General features: G+C 35.1%; 1 protein-coding gene across 3 annotated transcripts in view; it reads left to right on the forward strand.

Annotated features, from left to right (window-relative positions):
* LOC150086307 (uncharacterized) overlaps nucleotides 1-20,379 on the forward strand; it is a 230,060-nt gene that overhangs the window by 78,910 nt on the left and 130,771 nt on the right. For all 3 annotated transcript variants that reach the window (XM_090374462.1, XM_090374464.1, XM_090374463.1), the window contains exons 4-6: nucleotides 2,190-2,271; nucleotides 17,494-17,589; nucleotides 19,151-19,222. In XM_090374462.1, coding sequence (XP_090230588.1) covers nucleotides 2,190-2,271; nucleotides 17,494-17,589; nucleotides 19,151-19,222 — 250 coding nt within the window. The remainder of the gene's footprint in view (nucleotides 1-2,189; nucleotides 2,272-17,493; nucleotides 17,590-19,150; nucleotides 19,223-20,379) is intronic.

The raw sequence follows: 20,379 nt of genomic DNA on the forward strand, positions 1-20,379 counted from the left end.
ATTTATTGGGGGAAAGCCCACTCAAGAGGGTGTAACATATTGTAGTGGCCGGTGGGGGGTCAAACACTCTATTAAAGTGAATGGCAGTTATATCAGTGTGAAACTGATAGGTATGTGGATACTTTTTGGAGGGTAGTGTTATATGTGGAGCGGTTTGGAAAATAGTGCTGTACTGGACTTTAGCCTATAATCTATGTAACAATAATATTTTCTAGGCATACATTGCATAGTATATAACTATAATGCAGTTAGTACACATCATTATTTCACACATAGCTATAACAATTTAATACAAACTGAAGTTTTCAAAAGGATATCATTATATTGCATCCCATATACTTCACAACAGGTTGCCCTCTTCTTGAACTTTGAATGAGTAAAACTTCTCCTGGGAAAGTTTCCTATTCTCAGTGGAATGCTATCACACAGACAGCAATGTTTCAGAGGTGGTATCTCCTTGTTAGCAAACGAGTAGATACCCCAAGTAAAAGAGCTGAAAACCCAGTTTTGTAATAGGGCATCATTATACTGATGCTCTTTTGAAAACTTCAGTTTGTGTAAAATTGTTATAGCTATGTGCAAACCTCAGTTTGCAAACTTCCCCCTAAATTAGTATGTTTGAAATTTCCTACACATTTTGGTATCTTTCATATTGTGTAGTTAAATTACAGTTGGGTTGTTAGCTTTTTTTTTTTTTTTTTATGGAAACCCCAAACATGAAAGGTATCAAAACCTATAGTACTTAGTACCGTGCATGGGTTGAAAGAGAAGTATGGGGGGGGGGGAATGCCGGAAACTTTGCTCTAGAGACTAAACATGGGTTTCACCACTTCAAGCCTCCAATAAGCAAAGTGGTGGTATTGCCCCGGTCGAGGAGAGTCATCTACCACCTATAATTGGGTTGCTTTACTCATGAATTTTGCCTCTGCTTAGAGTTGCCATTAAATTATTAGTTCCCCCCCCCCAACTAGCAGTTTTCTGATCCATCTAACACTACTTTGATAACATCAACAAGAATACCTTACAGTTTTATTTAATTAATAGATGCAGAGCTGAAAAGGCTCAAGACATCATAAAGGTAATTCCTCCTTTTCTTAACTAACTTACAGTTTTATATATTTTTATTTTTTTTATATAAACTAATAATAGCCAGATGAAATATGAAATAAATAACATACAGAAAAGAACATCCAAAATTTTTTGGATTACTTAGGGATTTCATAATGCAAATTTTAGTTCTATTACAAATAGCTGGTAGCACTGTTGTCAATGATGAAACAAATATATATACAAATATGAAATGAATAACATACAGAAAAGAACATACCAAAAATTTGGGTTGCTTAGGGATTTCATAATGCAAATTTGAGTTCTATTAATAGTTGGTAACACTATTGTGGATGTTGAAACAAATATTTTTTGAGCATTACTGCAGATTACCTGTAACTTAAAATGAGTGTTACTGCAGATGCCCCAGTATTAATATTTTGCCTAAAGAACTTTAAAAAACTTACTTTCAGGATATATGGTATCCTGAAAATAAATTTTTTAAAGATCTTTCATTAATCTCCAAATATTACAGTTAAGACTAATTCCTAAATTGCATAATCTCAGGATATTGAATAAAGTTTGGTTCCACAGGATGGAATGCTTCCCCACTATTCCTTGAGAGGATATTTAAATAAGGTTTTCCTGGTCAATGAATTGGAAGAGGGTTCTACAACTTTGCCAGCCCCAATAAAATGGCCCCCTGAGAAGCTCAGATCTCAGAGTTGTGACGGTGCATTATGGGGATTCATAAAGGAAAAAGTTTCCTGAAAACATTGATTCCAATGGCAAATTAAAGGAAGCCATAAAGGTTGCTTTTAAACTTGTAACACTTAAGGTGCCAAGGAGTACCACACCGAATCTGGCATTAAATCATTCTTTGCAACATATTTCGTGGTGTTCCCTACTATATACTTTCATTATAAGTACAGAACAGGAGTATCATTTGCATAGGTGTAACAAGACTTTCTGGACATCCTGTAGATAGCATATCACGTTTATGAAAATGGGGTTAGAACATATTTCCTGTTTAATCCCTCGAATTTAGAATGAAAAATTTCAAGTAAATTTTTTTAGAAAATTGATATTCCCATCAATAGTGGAATTAGTAAAGGATTAAAAATATATTTACTTTTTTATAGTCCATCAACGGCAGTTATACCTTCTATGCCAGAGGTGTCAGTTACTTCACAAGAACTTCACCAGCTGTCACAATATCTTCAAGTAAGTATTTTCTTGTGCATAAATTTTTTGGCATAAATATGTTTTGAGTGACCTTTCTCATTACAGCTACTAAAGGACATTATGTTGGAGTTTTAAAAGTACATATATACAGGTAACCCTCTTATAATACCTTAGTTAAGTTCCTATAAAATCTCATGTAGTGCAAAACTGTGTTGTACAGGACTAAGAACTAGTACAAAAGAGGGAGGTTACATTCCAAAAGCTAACAAAAATACATCATCTTGATGTGATGTGTGTATCTGTGCTCTTCAATAATTTTTTGAAATTTCCCAGCATACTTCTTGGCAGCTTCATTATCAGCTGATGCACTTTTTCCCCTTGAATGTTATGTAATGAGAAGCCATTTTTAAATCACTCAAACCAACCCTTTACTGGCAACAAACTCTGGGTTAACGGAAGGTTCTCCATTTTCTTTTAAATGGCTATAAAATTTCAGTGTCTTTTGTTTAATTACATTTCTGTCTAATGGGATCCGTTTTTTACTGCTATCTTCAATCCAAATACTGAGTGCTTTTTTCCATTTTCTCAAATATTGTCACTTGGGAATGAGCTGTCATATTTGGGGAAATTAAAGATCTTTCATCAACAGCAGTTCTATTTTTTTTTTTTTTTTTTTTATGGTCCGAATTGTTGCTTCATTTAAATTTAAACTTTTTTGCAACGCATGATACCCCCCACTTTTTTTAAGATGATCCAAATTTTGTATCTTTGATTCTAGAGGAATGAAGTTTCTTTTGAGTGGTGCTTTTTTACTTTCCTTATGCATAATTTAGGGCTGGAATTTAATTCACAACAAAGAAATTATCCAATACAGGTCTTAACCTGTATTGGAACAAAGTTTAGTTTAGTTTTGAAAAATTTATAAATGGTCAAATAAAAAACAATATAATATTACAAAAACCTTAAAAGTCACGAGCTGCACACTTCGAAGTCACAATTTTTTATGATCTCAAACAAGCACAAGTTCAATAGCACAGAACCTAATGCGGTTGTTGTTGTTGTTTGGTTTTTAGGAGCATTAGCAACTAAGGCCATATTGCTCCAGGATATGCGGTGGTCATTCCTTAGCCTTTCTGCATCCTCCGTATTTGGTGGTGACGGGCTCAAACCCCGGTCTAATCAAGAAGCGTGTGCTACGCACTGCTGCTCCTTCCCACCTGGCTACGGATGCGCAACCTAATGTGGATTTCCCAAAATAAAATATGAGGACTTTCCAATAATTTTTTTTTTTTTTTTGCATAACAACTAGTGAGTCAACAGTGGGGATTCACAGAGAAGAATGGAAGTGTTGAAAAATTACATCCAACATAATAGTACGGTTCCCTACACAAAAGCTCAAAAATATGCTGTTATGCGAGGTTTGCCGCAATTTATCAACCGTGTTAGAGTGAAACCATGTTGTAGAAGTACAGTGTTATACAGGGGTTACCTGTACTTCACTTAACAGTAGGGTTAGGTTCCTGAAAAACGAGTCAATAAACAAAATGTTATTACATAGATTATGGTCTTCCATTGCACTCTCATGTTATAATGATAGATGCATACCTTAAGAAACAAGTTAAATAGTAAAATTTAAATGTAATAGTTGGTAGGACATAATAGGGAAAGAAGTAGACAGCTTTTTTTTTTCAAAAACTACTAAATAACAGCAAAAACCTAATTATATAGAAGTATAATAATAAGAAAAGATGGAAACTTTGTGGATTGTTGGTTCATTTAACATGGAACCATCCCCATTATTCTATGGCCATGGAAGAAAATAAAATTGTAGAAAAAAGGGGGGGGGGAGGCATTATCTTCTATTGTAGTTGGATATTTTATCTTAGTTACATAGATTATGGTCTTCCATGCATTATTTAGTGTGGAACCATCTCCATTATTCTATGGCTATGGAAGAAAGGCAAATTGTTGAATAAAAAAAAAATATATAAACATTTCTTTTTTTATCTTGGTTGAATATTTTATCTCAGTTACATAGATTATCTTCCACACTCCTGTATTATAATGATAGGTGCATTTAAATGTAATAGTTTTTTTGCTTTTTTTTAAAATGAAAATCCCAAACACTAAAGGTGTTAGAACCTATATTACTTAGTACCGTGCATGGGTTGAAGGTTGAGAAGATGAAAGAAGATACTTGTTGACTTGAATTTCTGCAGATTATAATTTTCAGGAAATATGTATGAAGGGAGGTTGTTCCAGAAAACAGAAGTTGAATAAATGAGGAAGAAGTAGAGTTGGACAATAAAAGGATCCTGTCTAGTTGCACTACACGTTTAGACTGGTTTAGAAGAGAGATGGGGAGGAGAGTTATAGACACCAATTCAGAAGAACAGTGCCCATGGAAGTATCTATAGAAAAGGCAGAAACAAAATGTTGTTATGTAGGTTTAATGGCGCATAGGCTACTTTGGCTATGAGAAACAAAATGTCTATGAGACAGAGAGTGAAGAGACTTTTGTATGAGATGGGTCATTAATTAACCTAATTGCCTTCTTTTGAATGGCTTTTGAGAGGTTCCTAAACTTATTATACCTTGAACCCCCCCTTAAAGTTTTTCATAAATTTCACATGGCCCCAAGTTCCATAATAAGTGCAAATACACAGATTTGACCTAAAATTTAGCTATGAATATACATACTTTTATAAATTAATATATACTTCAATACATTTAATCTCAAAGGAATAAAATATGAATAATAGAAATAAATTTTAAAAAAATGCTTCATAGATTAGTGGGATGGTTTGCCTATAAAAAAAAAAAAAAAAAAGTGCTCTTTCCCACATCCCCACTCTGAAAACCTCAAACCTTGATTTTAAACAGTTGAGAGCCACAGTTAAATCATTTTCTGGAATATATGAATTCTTAATTTTGTTTTTTATTCTGTCACAGCAGAAAAACTTGCTCACTTAAATGATGTGATTAGGAGGAGTTCTGCCAAGACCATGTTGCTCATTTGTTTACATTTAAATTTCATTTTATTTGTTAACCTTTTATCTTCTAAAAATAAAAATTCAATTTTCTCAAAATTTCAGTTGCATTAGCATACCCTCAGACTTTTCTCATATATCCCTATGGGTATACTGCTGGTTGAGAAACAATGCATCTAGCTGGTAACATTCACTGCTTTTATCTATCTATGTTTGACTTAATATGGCAGATTGCTGCCTCGTCATTCCATTTTCCGAAGTCACCGTACATGGGCATCTTCATCTTTCAAATTTCTCTTTCTCATGGCTGATAGTGCACCTTCCTTCCATGTTTTTCTAGAGCATCCTCGCCTTCTCTTCCCTTGTGGTATCCACTCATATATAATTTTAGGCCATCTCACTTCATTCATGCGCAGCAGGTGTCCAAACCACATCAACCTCCTATTTTCTATTTGTTCTATAATATCTTCATCTGAGTGCATATGCCTTCTTATTTTTTCATTCCTTATCCTCTCTAGCCTAAAAACCCTAGCACTCCGATGTAGATAGTCCATCTCTAGGGCTCTAAGCTTCTTTTTGTCACCCTCTTTCAGTGTCTCCATCTCACATCTGTAGCAAAGTACTGATTCCACTAACGACTGTCCAATACGTTTTTTAGGTCTACGGGAGATACTGTTGTCCCACCATATGGAGTTTAAGGCACTAAGAATCTTCCTACTTTGATGAATTCTTGTGTAAACTTCCTCTTTCTCCAATCCTTCCTTAGTTAATCCTACATCCAAGATATTTGAAAAAGTCAGGTTTTAGATGTATAGATTGTGTAACTTTCAATTCATAGTAGCCGATGTGCCTAATAAATCTCTACATCAACAACAACTTTCAATTCATCAGGATGTTATGCTGTGCTTAGGTATTCTGTCTTTGTAAAATTGATATTGAGGCCCCATTGGTCATATGTAAGATGCAGTTTTCTCAACATGTATTCTAAATCATAAACTTCTTGTGCAATGATAATCTGATCATCGGCAAAATTTAGACTCCAAAGATGTCTGTCCTTAATTGGAACTCCCATTCCATAACAGCTTCTTTTCCATTCTTGTAGAGCACATTCCAAGAAAAAATAAACAATAAAGGTGATAGGCTAAATCCTTGTCTCAGCCCCTTTGTTAGATAGATTGGGTTAGATAAAGTATTCCCAACTTTAATATATGCCTTGTCATTATCGTACGATCCCCTAATCAGTTTCACAAGCTCTGGATCAACTGATATATTTTGAAGGGCTTTCCATAATTCCTTTCTTGGAATAGAGTCATAAGCCTTTTCTAAATCGATGAAGGCAAAGAAAGTATCTTTATTCTTTGCTTTTCTTTTCTCCACCAGCTGTTATAGAACAAACAGATTGTCCACACAAGAGCGACCTGACCTAAATCCACTTTGTTCTTCACTTATCTTTTCCTTTACCTCCTCGTAATTTTAACTGAAGCACTTTAGAGTATAGTCTGGACATAGTGCAATTAACACTTAAGCCTCTATAGTTCCCTGGTTCCAGCTTATTTCCTTTTTTATATGTGGATGAAATATAACTTACTTTCCATTAATTTGGAGTTTTCCTTAGCTGTATACATCTGTTAATCAGCTCTGCTATTAGATCGAAAAGACTTAGTGATCCATATTTAATTAGGTTGCTATTTTCCCAGGACCTGGAGATTTTTTGTTCTACATTAAACCCCTTCATGGATTATCCCAAGATATCTCATTTTTAGTTTTAAAAGTTACTTGAAACTACACGAAATATCTCGGGATACAATAATACCCGAAGCAAACAATAATGCCTCCAAATATACGATTGAAACGTATTTTCTCGGGCATTTATCTAGCTAATTTTGCATTAGCCGGATAAATCTAGAGATTTCTCGGGATTTCCTTACAGCTGGCCGCAGACGACTGGCTTTCATTTTACTTTTATTTACTTATTGTACAGCAATGTTAGAACAGTAGCAAACATTCCTATATACTGCCAGTAAGCAAAATAAAATTTGCTGTCCTAAATGCTGAATACTGAAAAGCATTAACCAATTAGAAAACAATATCGAAAAATATTTCGGTGCCCTCTTGAACTGCCGCCTGTAAGCGACGCTTACCTCAACTGTCCATGTGCGGCGGCCTTGTGTCATAATGTAGTTAGTTCACGATTATCGCTTGTGGCAAGAGGATACTGCTTGTGCATTCCACTTTTAATTTATTTATGTAATGATTAGTGAAGAGTGTTTTTCTGTTCCTCTCTTTTAGCTCAAGCACTAATTTATTTAAAAAAATCTGTTTAATTTGCATACTTTTTTGACATACACGAGATAATTCGGGATAGCCCAAATGGGTTAATTACTCCCATGTATTTTCTACTAAAAAATTTATATAAAAACACAAACTATACAATGAGTATTCACATGATGCATACTTTTAATCTGTAAAATAAAAAAAAGTCGATCTGTTATGGCACATTTTCAGGAAAAAAATGTTCCGGGAAGGAGTCAAGAACTTAATGTTTTGTAATTTCTATCTCCCTATTATCTACTGGTGGAGGGGTAATTATGCTCTGATACTGCGATCGTCTTTCATTTAGGAGGTTATCATAATGATTTTCCCATGTTGGGATATCTATAAAGTTCTTATTCTATCGAAATTCATTTGTTTTCAGTGCTCTCAAGCTTCACCGGGCTTTGGATGACTGTGTTCCTCCTAATGAGCTGTCAATTTCTTGGCATCTTTTCTCCCATGCTGCATTCTTGGATTTAGCAGTTTTCCTTTTAACTGCTCTATTGCACATTTTGTATTCTTCTCTATTTTCCTGATTTTTATTCATTAACCATTTATTATAGGCTCTTTTCTTTTCTTTCACCAAACTCGCTACTTCCTCATTCCACCAACACTGTTGCTTATATTTGTGATCAGTTAGGTCTAGTACTTCATTAGCAGCCTTGTGTATGGTGGTTTTAATGCTGTTATATAAGATATTCACCTCTTCTATTTCTCCAATGTGAGATAGGTGGTTCTGGAGTCTTTTCTGGTAAAGATCTTTAATACTGTCATGAGATAGTAGTTCCAGTTTATAAGCAATATTTCTGATTTTTCAACCCCCACTCCAGTAATGAGCATATTTTCCAATCTGTTCATTCAATTTTTCTTTGTTTCGGTCATGACAAGAATATCAAGGTGCATCTCTTTTGCTTCTATAACTATTTCTTGTGTCTTGTGTGAGCTTCCATGAAAGTTCTGGGCGCCTCCGTAGCCAGGTGGGAAGGAGCAGCAGTGCGTAGCACATGCTTCTTGATTAGACCGCGGTTCGAGCCCGTCACCACCAAATACGGAGGATGCGGAAAGGTCAGGGAATGACCACCGCATATTCCCGGAGCAATATGGCCTTAGTTGCTAATGCTCCTAAAACCCATATAACAAAAAAACATGAAAGTTCTATGTACCAATACGAATGGTCCTTTTTCCGCGCTTAAGTTTTTTTCCTTTTAATCTATCCAGCTTCTTTGAAATAATGGTATTTTTAGTGGTAAAGTGTTTTTCCAAGGTGTGCTGACCCAATGCCTCAACCCGAGGGACCAGTGATTTAATATCATGGTTGCTTTCCCCCTAGCCTTTGCTGATCCAACAGCTCATCCTGCAAGGCAGCAAGTTGGCAATGCTTATAAGGCAGCATTTCCTCGCCTTGACACAGAGATTTCATTGAGTTATTGTAGTATTTAAATTGGAATGAACCTGCCTGCCACAGTTCATCCCTCCACACTCTGTTATCTCTGCCACCTCAGTCTGGGACTGCTTATTGGTTATTCACATGCTTTTAAGCCCCATTGATACTGCTTCTCCTTTGCATGTCTTTATATTAAAAAATAGCCATTGCAGCTTCTAAAGAATTCTCACTTGTTCTTTGTATTAATTTTGGGATTGCAGTGTTAATGTTAACATTTTTTTCAGTGTTTTCATGATTTCTTTCAAGTTTAGAGAGTTCTTCATTAGTCAGATATTCATTGTATAATTGGAGTAAATTGACCACATCAGCCTCCTCAATATTAACCAAGCCAGCCTTTTTTTGCAGTCTCCACAATGTTTCTTAGTATATCCTGCACTGGTTCTCCCAATTAGTGGTCATTTTAAATACAGCATAGCCATACTTTTCTCCATTCTTCAATCATGCTGCTTCTTCCTTTCATGAATGTTTTTTACTAATTTTTAAAAGGTCTGTTGAAGTGAAAGCAATAAGGTAAACACAGAACAAGTGAATATAGCAAATACAATACCTTCTACTTATTGAATAAGCTATGCTTCTGTTTGGATCCCCTTATTTTCCAAAGAGGAGTCCCACCAAGAACTCAGGATGGTACTTTCAACTTCAGGCTTTTAGCCTCGCATTTGAGAGTACCAAAATTTATGTACTTTGTAAGTAGTTATCAATTAAATAAAAATTTATTTAACATGTGTTAAAGTGTCTCCCTCATCAAAACACTTTTACCTACTTGTAACCTGTTCCAATTAAATTAGTCTAAGGACTTTTTACTTGTTAACTGCATAATGTTTATTCATATATCTACCACAACAGTTTACTAATAAATGTGATTAATTAGGTAAAGCAAAAAAAGTCCATTTTTTTCTTCCCTAACTACGATGATATTTTAAAGACACTGAAATCATCATCATCATCATCAGCCATTTTCAATCCACTGCAGGATGAAGGCCTCTCCAGCAACTTTCCAGTTCCTTCTGTTTTGAGCACTGGCCATCCATTTACTACTCAAAAACTCATGAATTTCATCTATCCATCTCCGCCTTTGTCTTCCAGGTTTTCTTCTAGCTCCTCTTGGGTACCATTCTGTTATTTTCTTAGTCCATCTGTCACATGTCTTCGAGCTATGTGTCCTGCCCAAGACCATTTTAGTTCTTTAGTTTTGATAAGAATGTCCTTTACTTGAGTTTGCTACCTAATCCATGTGTTTCTCTTCTTATCTAACAGTCTGACTCCCAATATAATTCGTTCCATTCTTTGCTGTGTAGTTCTTAGCTTCTCTTCCATTCTTTTGGTGAGTGCCCAAGTTTCACTTCCCTAAGTCATGGTGGGGAGTATACATTGATTCATTATTTTACGTTTCAGACAAACTGGGATATTGCTCTTCAGTATGTGACTATATTTCCTGAATGCTATCCATCCAAAATTTATTCTTCTCTTGACTTCCAGCCATTTATCATTATTACAGCTAATAACTTGTCCCAGATAAGTATATGACTCCACCTTTTCAATTACTGCTCCTTCAATCATTATTTCCCTTTCTGTGGCATACTTGTTCATCATTACTTTTGTTTTAGCCATATTCATCTTTAGTCCAAAATCCTTACTAACTGTGCATAACTGATTAAGATTTTCCTCTAATTCTTTGGGATCGTGGCTTATGACCACAATGTCATCTGCAAATCGTAAATGGTTTAGGTACTCTCCGTTCACATTGACTCCTTTCTGCGCCCAGTCTAATCTTCTGAAAGCTTCCTCAAGGGCAGCAGTAAACAGCTTCGGAGATATTGTGTCTCCTTGTCGAACTCCTTTCTCGATTTTTAAATTTGCTACTGTCTTTGTCTAGTCTAATAAAGGATGTAGCATTCTCATATATTTTCTTCAAAATCATAATATATGGAGTATCTATGCCTTGTCTTTCCAGTGCCCGAAACATTGCCTTATGCTGTATGGAGTCAAATGCCTTTTCATAATCCACAAATGCCAGGCATAATGGTGTTTTATATTCATTTGCTTTCTCCATTAGCTGTGATATTACGTGAAGGTGATCCATAGTTGAGAATACTGTCCTAAAGCCAGCTTGCTCTTTCGGTTGATTCTCATCAAGTATTCTTTCTAATCTGTTAGTAATGATCCTTGTGAACAACTTGTAGATGTGGGATAACAAGCTAATTGGTCTATAATTTCCAATTTCTGATTTATCTCCTTTCTTATGCAGCAAAACTATGATTGCATTATTCCACTGCTTAGGCATCACACCTTTTCTAATGCACTTTGTGAAGAGCCTTGCCAGTTTTTGTGTTATGTCTCTTCTTCCCAATTTTAACAACTCTACAGTAACTTCATCTTCCCCCGGGGCTTTCCGATTCTTCATTTTTTTCAATGCATGTTCTACCTCATCAGGAAAAATATTGGGTATGTCGTATGTGTTGCTACTTTGCAATCCATCTTCCCCACTGCTGGTATCATTCCCTCGCTCCTTGTATAATTCTCTATAGTAGTCTTCTGCTATTTGAATTATGCCTTTTCTGCTGTTTATAAGTACACCATCGCTATTCTTCAGTATCATTTGTCTTTCTGTATTACTGCTCATGGCTGCTGATTTAAATCCTTTGTTTTCCCTTAATGCTTGTTCTACTTTTCTTGTGTTAAATCTTCTTATGTCCTCTCTGGAGTCTCTTTCTAATGGCTTTGCATAACTCAGTATACTCAATTTTCTCCCTGTCAGTGTTTTTCTTGCTCTTCATTTGTCGTCTTTGGTTCATCATGACAAGTGTTTCTTGACTAATTTTTTCTTCTTTGGATTTCTGTTTCCCTATAGGTTTCTTGGGCTTTATCACTTTCAGAAAGTTGTAATATTCCTCGTCGATATCTTGGTCCTGAGCAGTCTGCAGAAGCTCAAACTTGTTCTTAAGTTCCAGTACATACTGCTTTTTATCTCTTCTGTTATTTCAAAGACCTTCGTATTATTTACTCGAGTCAGTTTTTTTCCTTTCCTTTCCTACATCTATATCAAGTGTACATCTTACCATTCTGTGATCACTTCCAACATTTACCTTATTCAGGACGGTAACATCATTCACAATATATCTTCTGTTAGTCAGGATGAAGTCGATTTCATTAGTTGTTAATCCATTTGGACTCTTCCATGTCCACTTTCTGTTCACCCTTTTCTTGAAAAAAGTGTTCATTACTGACAGTCCTTGAGATTCTGCAAATTCCACAAGTCTTTCACCTCTTATTTCTTTCACCAATTCCAAAATTTCCTATAGTTCCTCTTTCTGCGCTGTTTTGCCTTTTTCCAACCTTAGCATTGAAGTCCCCCATAATAATAGTGTAGTGGGTTTTCTGCTCATCTAGAAGACTCTCAATTTCAGTGTACATTTCTTCAACCTCTTCATCATCATGGCTCGGTGTTGGTGCATAAATCATTATAATCTTTAGCTTGTACCTCTTAGAAATCTTGAGTATTAGTCTTGATACCCTTGGTGATGTACTTTTGAATTCCAAAATGTTGTTTTTAAAATCTTTATGGACCAGAAACCCAACTCCACCTTCACTCCTTTCACTGTTTCCATTGGTGTACAGCAGATTTCCACTTGATAAACTTATAAGTGATTCATTTCTTCTTGTTGTTTCAGCCAAACCGATGATATTCCAATTCACATTTTCTAATTCCTTTTCCAGCTCTAATATCCTGTCTTCACCGATGAGTGATCGTACGTTATAACAGGCCAAGTTCAATTTCCGTGCATGGCAGCCTGGTCATACCCAGAGATTCTTAGCACCCTCTGCTTCCACTCTGATCCTCTCGCTGCCGTAAGAGGAAGAGTGAAAGCTGCTGGGGACTGAGGGCCATTTGTATTGTTGTGTCTCATTGCTGGAGGGTTTGGTCTTTTCCTCTTCACGCTGACCAGGCGTCTTGAAGAGAACCACTCTACACGTTCGTTGCCACCTAAGTGACGTAACAGGGCTTACCATCGAGAAGGTGTGCATGAGTGGATTTTAGGGAGGCAGGCCAACCGGACTTCTCCTAAATCTTCTGTGATAGAGAGATATTGGATCCATCAGTGTTTTAGGCTGAGTGTCTGATAACACACAGGATACCTGTTCCCCTCTAACACTGAAATCAGGTATCCTGTAAGTAAGTTATATAAAATACGTATACTGTATAAAATATGTAAGGGTGAAATACACAAGAATTACAATGAAATTAGAGACGAACAAGAATTGCCTGAAATTCGAAGGAGTATTTTGGAAAGGACGTACAAAAGTACACAGTGCTTGCAGAGATCGGCGCCTCCGTAGCCAGGTGGGAAGGAGCAGCAGTGCGTAGCACACGCTTCTTGATTAGACCGGGGTTCGAGCCCATCACCACCAAATACGGAGGATGCGGAAAGGTCAGGGAATGACCACCGCATATCCCGGAGCAATATGGCCTTAGTTGCTAATGCTCCTAAAAACCAAATAACAAACAAACAACAAGCTTGCTGAGATTGTCTTGCCTTTTCTGCATCTAGCATTTTCAAAAGGTACTAAATTTGCAAAATACAGTTAAATGAATTAAATAGAAAAATTTGAATTAAAAATATATAAAGAAGGATTTGGTTTGCTGGTTCCCTATCTCATCAGGAACCATAAAGGCGCCTCCGTAGCCAGGGGAAAGAGCAGCAGTGCGTAGCACATGCTTCTTGATTAGACCGGGGTTCGAGCCCGTCACCACCAAATACGGAGGATGCGGAAAGGTTAAGGAATGACCACCGCATATCCTGGAGCAATATGGCCTTAGTTGCTAATGCTCCTAAAAACAAAAAAAAAAAAAAAAAAAAACAAACAGGAACTATAAGCCTTGGCAAATGAATAAAATCAAAGAACATAATTTCAGTAATTCCAAAACTTTAACTGTTTCATTTGTCGCTATTTCTAGCAAAAAAAAAAGGTTGTGTGTTACTTCCATGCAGTCAATTAACATACTTTCAGTGGTGGCTTTATTGTGATCAAGGCCTGCCAACAAAAAACATCTTTAGGTTTGGGGATGGGGGTTGCAAAGGAAGCCTGATCCAAGGAGAGACATCTTGCTTATGAATGTCCAGTATTTAAAGTCCCCCAAACTTCATTTTTAGGCACATTTGCACATATATGCATCAGTGCCTATTGTCGTCACGTCTGCCCATCTGTCTGTCTATCCCATTGTAACAAAACGCTCAATAGATCATCATGAAATTTTATATTTAGTTCTTTATTTGGTGAGCCATCCCAAAATTCATTAAAATTTTGACAAATAGAAATCCAGCAATTACTTGTATCATTTCTTTTTTTTTTTCCATACAGATTTTTTGGAAAAAAGAAATTCATAGGTTAAATTTTTAATTCAATATTGTTAGCTCTAAACATTCCGTGCACACTTTGCATGTGTTACATAAGACTCGTTAACATGGTGTTGCTTAGAGAAGACACCTAAAAAAAAGTATATGGGAGAAGAATAATAAATATGCAGTTGTAATTAAAGTGAGTAGTTACATTTAGAGAATTAAAACTCTAAAGTTTTATTAAGTGTTCTGAAAATTATAATCTTAGAAATTAATTAATAAAATAACCATATACAGCCACTCCCCAGCTTAGGTAATAATCGACTTACGGAAATTTGACTTTATGTAAGTTTTTGCCAGCTGGCAAAAACTTACATGAAGTCGAAAAACTGTATACGTTGTGGAAACGTATTTTGCATCCTGTAGGAATAAATGGAAGTATTATGAAAATATTGTAATGTGAACCCAAAAACATTGTTGGTTTTTTTTTTTTTTTTTTTTTTGTAATTCCCTCTGAGACCTTGGAAATTAAAATTTTTCGCTATTTAACTAAGCTATTTATCTCTCTAAAAGGTAATTTTTATAAAGGAAATTGCAATACACTTTCATCATTATTCATATGTTCCGTTATAAGAATCAATTTTGAATGCCTTTGTGGTATTTTTCTCAAACATTTCTGGAGATCACTACCATAAAACAATAAAAACAATTTGCACTTTCTGGCTTATTGGGATTTTCTGTTAGCATAATATATTATAAACGGGTAGTAAACTCAATCTTACTGCATTGACGATAATACCGATAACTGGAATTCTGTGGGTTTTTATGTTTCAGTATTATGGTGAAATGAGTTCCCTTTCACCGAAATCTTCATTCATATAAAAAACATAATAAAATTTCAGAACCTTCTCTTCATTCCTATTTACTTATTAAAATGGTGAAGGGAAAGGGACTAACGGAAAGTGCAAGTGCTGGCAGTGCTAGGAAACAAAACAAAATTGATTTAGAAATGAAGATGATTAATTAAGAAGTATGAAGCAGGACAAAGTTTGTCATCTATTGCACAGAATTAGGTCTCACTGCTTCAACAGTGAATATTATTTTAAGGGACAGTGCACATATAAAAGAACATGTTAAAGGATCAATGCATTTAAGATCAATAGTGATCACAAAACAGCGTTCAGGTGCTATATCAAAGATATAGCACCTGAATGCTGGATTGTTCAATCCAGAACTATGGATTGTTCAGGGACAGTGCACATATAAAAGAACATGTTAAAGGATCAATGCATTTAAGATCAACAGTGATCACAAAACAGCGTTCAGGTGCTATATCAAAGATATAGCACCCGAACGCCGGATTGTTCAATCCAGAACTATGGATTGGAAGGACAGCAGAATGATCAGATTATACTATGATGAGTTTTGTAGTTTTATCAAACTAGATTTACAACCCAATCCTTAGCAAGAAATAATTTAAAATAGTTAGGGGTTTGTAAGGCTTGTAATTGAGATAATTACAAGTAATTATCTCAATTATTTATTTGATTGTATTCAGCAAAATGCTAGGTCTTACAAATGGGGCGCAACTTATACCCTTGGTGGAGCTGAATTAAAAACAGTGGAGGCAGATATGAAATTCTCTAGCAGTATAAACAGGCAGCCAGGAAAGGACATGGTATCCTATCAATAATTTATCAAACAATATCCAGTATGGATTGGGAGGTCATAATCCCACTGTACAAGGCAACTGAAAGACCACATTTGGAATACTGTGTTCTACGGAGATCTCATCTAAAAAGAAAAAACATTGAACTTCTTCAAAGGGTCCAAAAAACAGACAACTTGCAAGGGTGAAATCAGCAAAAGGGTGACTACACAGGGAAAGAGCCTGATTATGTGGGCTACAGAGCTTGGCAACCAGTTTACTGCCTTATAAACCTCAATTAGGTCACTTCTGAAGGTGCCTTATTGCCAAGCTCTGTAGCTTACATAATTGGGCTCTTTCCTTGTGTGGTTGCCCTTTTGCTGATTTCACCCTTTCAAGTTATCTGTTTTTTGGACTCTTTGAAGAAGTGCAATGTTTTTTTTTTTTGTTTTTTTTTCAGATGAGATCTCCGTACTTGAACACAGTATTCCTGTGTTCAAGTACGGAACACAGGAAAACCCCTGACCCCTTTCTTGAAAACCCCTGAAAGGGATTGGTGGCTTTCATGAGTGGTGTGCCAGATTCCTTCTTGTTTGGGAGTCTGGATGCCAGATAACCTCTAGTTTCGTGGTTTCTGGTGCCAGTAGTGAATTTTTAAATGGTAGGGGAGGGGGGTTGAAAGGGTTGGAGGGGATATCTGTGCAAAGAGACTATCTTCTGTGAATTTGCAGAAATGGTTGCACATTTGGAATGACAAGGCAGAGGTTTCTGAAGTGCATTTAGTCTCTTTTGTTTTGCACAAGTTCAATGTTTCCAACCACTGGTATAAAGCATTAGTCTTTCTTATAGTGGCAGGCTACTTGTGTCACTTGCCTGGAAATATGTATAATCTTTTACTTACGTGAAAGATTATACATATATTCTACTACTTATGGCCATTTTGAGGATTATTGGATCCTTGTAGCATAGGCACCAAGCAGCTTTTATAGGTCTTATGTGTTATCTTCAAACTAATTGAACCACATGGTTTCATTTAATTTTGTTTCATTTTTGCAATTTGTCCTTTTATACAAATTTTTTATTCCCTATAAAAGATTACACCTTATGCCGTATTTTATAAAATTTGGAAGAGCAAATTTTTCGATACTTTGTTCTAATATAGTTAGGGAAGGACAGTAGGGATAGAGAGACTTAGCAAGCAGGGGTCTGACAACAGCCACTATATGATTTGATGATGGGTACTGGAACACTTCCCAAAATGTCACCTAATGTATAAGAATTTAGTTATTAACTGAATAAACTATCTTGATATTCACATGGTATAAAAGTGATCATTACTAAAAGCATAATTTTAGATACTTTGTCAAATGCATTTTCAAAATCAACAAATTATTTTAATCTAGAAAGATTAAAAAAGATTTTAAAAAATTCTATATTAGAAAATATAGAATTTTTTTTTTTTTTTTTTTTTTTTTTTTTGCTCAATTAATATACAATAAAGAATAAAGTAGTTAAACTTCATTTCAGGAAGCTCTTCACAGGGAACAAGTTTTAGAAAGCAAACTTTCAACATTGCAGCAGGTGGTAACTAGTACTCGAGAAGCTTCGGACAATAGTTGGAAGGTAAGCCACATTCACCATTTTCAGGCATTTAGTATCTTCATTGATAGTTATTTATTTTTTTAAATAAAACCATATTTAAGTCATGCATTAGTTTAAAAAAAAAAAAAAAAAAAAAAAACTTTTTTTTTTTAATATAGGGAAGCATTTCTTAATGTCATCTCACTTTCTCACTTATATCCAGCCTGTAATTAACATCAATGCTGTATTATTGCTATATAAAGAGAATAAAATTCTTTTACACTTGAGTTTTGCTACCTGATATGGTATATCCTTGTTAATTTGATATCAATTATTTGAAATGTTATGTATTTCACAGCTCTACTGTTCCTCAACTAATGATACAGGGTTTTGTATGCCTTTATTATGGATAACTCACAGTATACATACACCGAAATTTGAAATCTGAATTGAGTCCTGCATGTTATGAATAGTTTGTCTACTCTGAAAAGACTATCTAAAGTTAAACATGATTATGATAAAATTGTAGGAACTATAACAAAAATTTTCTAATGTACAGTTTACACTCATTATACATCGAGTGGACACTCTATTAGGTTTACCTACTTAATAGCAAGTAGATTCACCTTTTAGCCCTCAGAACAGCCTAGATTCATCTTGGCATGAACTCAGTGACTTTTCAAAAGTGTGCCACGAGGATGCTAGTTTCCATTTACTCAGTGACTTCCCATAGTTATTGCAGATTGGATAGTTACAAATCTCTATTCTGAAGACCTCATTCTACATCATCTCATTGGTGCTTAATTGGTATGAGATCTGGTGACCGGGGAGGCCACCACAGTAGTCTGAATTTACTCTTTTGTTCATGGAACCTTGTGACATGCTGCATTATCCTTTTGGAAAAACCCATTTGCAGATGGATACACTGCAGACATAAAAGGATGTGCCTGGTCAGAGAAACGATTTCCACGTAACCTGTAACATGCAAATGTTGCTCCACTGGTCTCAAAGAGCCCAGTGAGTACCACAAAAGTACTTCCCACATTATTATGCATTGTCCTTAATACCATCCAAATTAAAATGTGTTACTATATTGTGAATAAATTTGCTTATTTTTGTTTTTGTAAACTGTAACTTAAAACTATTTATGTATAATTATAATCTATAATTCAGATTATCCCTCTCCCTTTAGTAAATTTAAAGTTGGGCTTGTTGAGTTGTAGGATGTGGTCTTCTTTGTCTTTTATATGATAATAAATAGTTGTCCAAATATTTATTAATATTAGTACTTAAGAAATATAATTCTTAAGTATTAATATTAATTAGTATTAATCTTAATACTTAAGATTAATACTAATTAAGTATTAGTATTAATCTTAAGTATTAATATGAATAAGAAATTAAGGCTCATTTTCTTAATTAGACCACATACTTTCTTGACTAACAATGCTAATTTAAGGTCTTGCACTGTCAACCTCACAGTATTTGGTTATATTGACAATTTTTGAGAAAATAATTGTCTTATTAGAATTTTTTTTTCTTTTTCTAATATTTTATTGTAATATCTGTTTATTTGAAATGAAAGAAATTGTTTCCTTTTTAGGCTCTTATAGAAGAAGACCGACTTCTTAGTCGGATAGAAACCCTTGAAGGTCAATTACAAGCATGCTCAAAAGTAAGTATTCTCTACTTCAATGTTTTTAAAATATTACATGTAGGATTTAATGTAATAGTCACAAACTATTCCATTCATTTTTAACAAGTCTGTTGGTTTTGCTTTATTTCAGTTAGTGTTATTATAAGATTTTTCTCTTTTAAAATTTTGCATAATGTTTGGTTTCCTAGTTAAAATTACAGAATGGCTAAATGATGATAGTTTTGGTAGATGCCAAATTATCTGCAATAACAAAACTCATTTTCACAATCACTCATTTTTCCAATTGCCAAAAAGTGGCTTTGCTGTCTTAATAACTTTGTTCTGGTGATTTTCAGCATGTGTTTTCTGTTAGTCCTTCAGATTTTATGTTTGTATCCCCTGAGTCTTGTATCTCCTACCAGTGAGAATATACTTCCTCCCTTATTTGTTTTACTTGTCCCTTTCATGACAAACTATTTTGCATGGGAACAGTGATTATTGCTTCTAGAGAGGATTCAAAAGACGAGTGAGCAGATTCTTCACTTGCTACACTAGTTAGCGCTAAAGAATGTCCACTTAGGACTACCCTAAGTGGACATTCCACCTGCTATTCTTCTCAGCAATCCCAATTTCCTGTAGTTTATAAAATAGCCTCTTGTGGAGGGGACACTACATCAAAGACTTATGTATATAATATCAGCATTGTTTTTTGCATCCAGCTGTTTTATAACAAAACACATCCACAATCACTCATTTTTCCCATTGCCAAAAAGTGGCTCTGCCTTTGCTGTCTTAAGAAGAAGTTTGTTCCGGTGATTTTCAGCTGAGTCTTCTGTTAGTCCTTCAGATTTTGTTTGTGTCCCCTGGTTAACTAGATTGATCAGGCAGGACTGAAATCACAAGCTGACTGTGATCCCTTTGGGATACTATAGTTATCAGAGTGATCCTGTATTGTATCTTTAACCACATGATCTTTTCCACCACAGAAGTCAAACTTACCAGTCTGGTTTTCCATCACTTCTTTAGGTCCTGTTTTATGAAGTGAGGGAGGAAACATTAATGCTTCTCTAGTCTAAGGGAATCATCTTAGAATCTAATGTGAACTCATTGACATTAGTAGCAGTTTTATATACTCATGCCTTTCTAGTATAACTATACATATATTATCCATTCCTGGATCTTTACTCTTCCTCAAT

This window comes from Mastigoproctus giganteus, chromosome 5 (assembly GCF_048544385.1).
Source record: "Mastigoproctus giganteus isolate SK-2022 chromosome 5, ASM4854438v1, whole genome shotgun sequence".
In the NCBI taxonomy this organism is placed as follows: Eukaryota; Metazoa; Arthropoda; class Arachnida; order Uropygi; family Thelyphonidae; genus Mastigoproctus; species Mastigoproctus giganteus.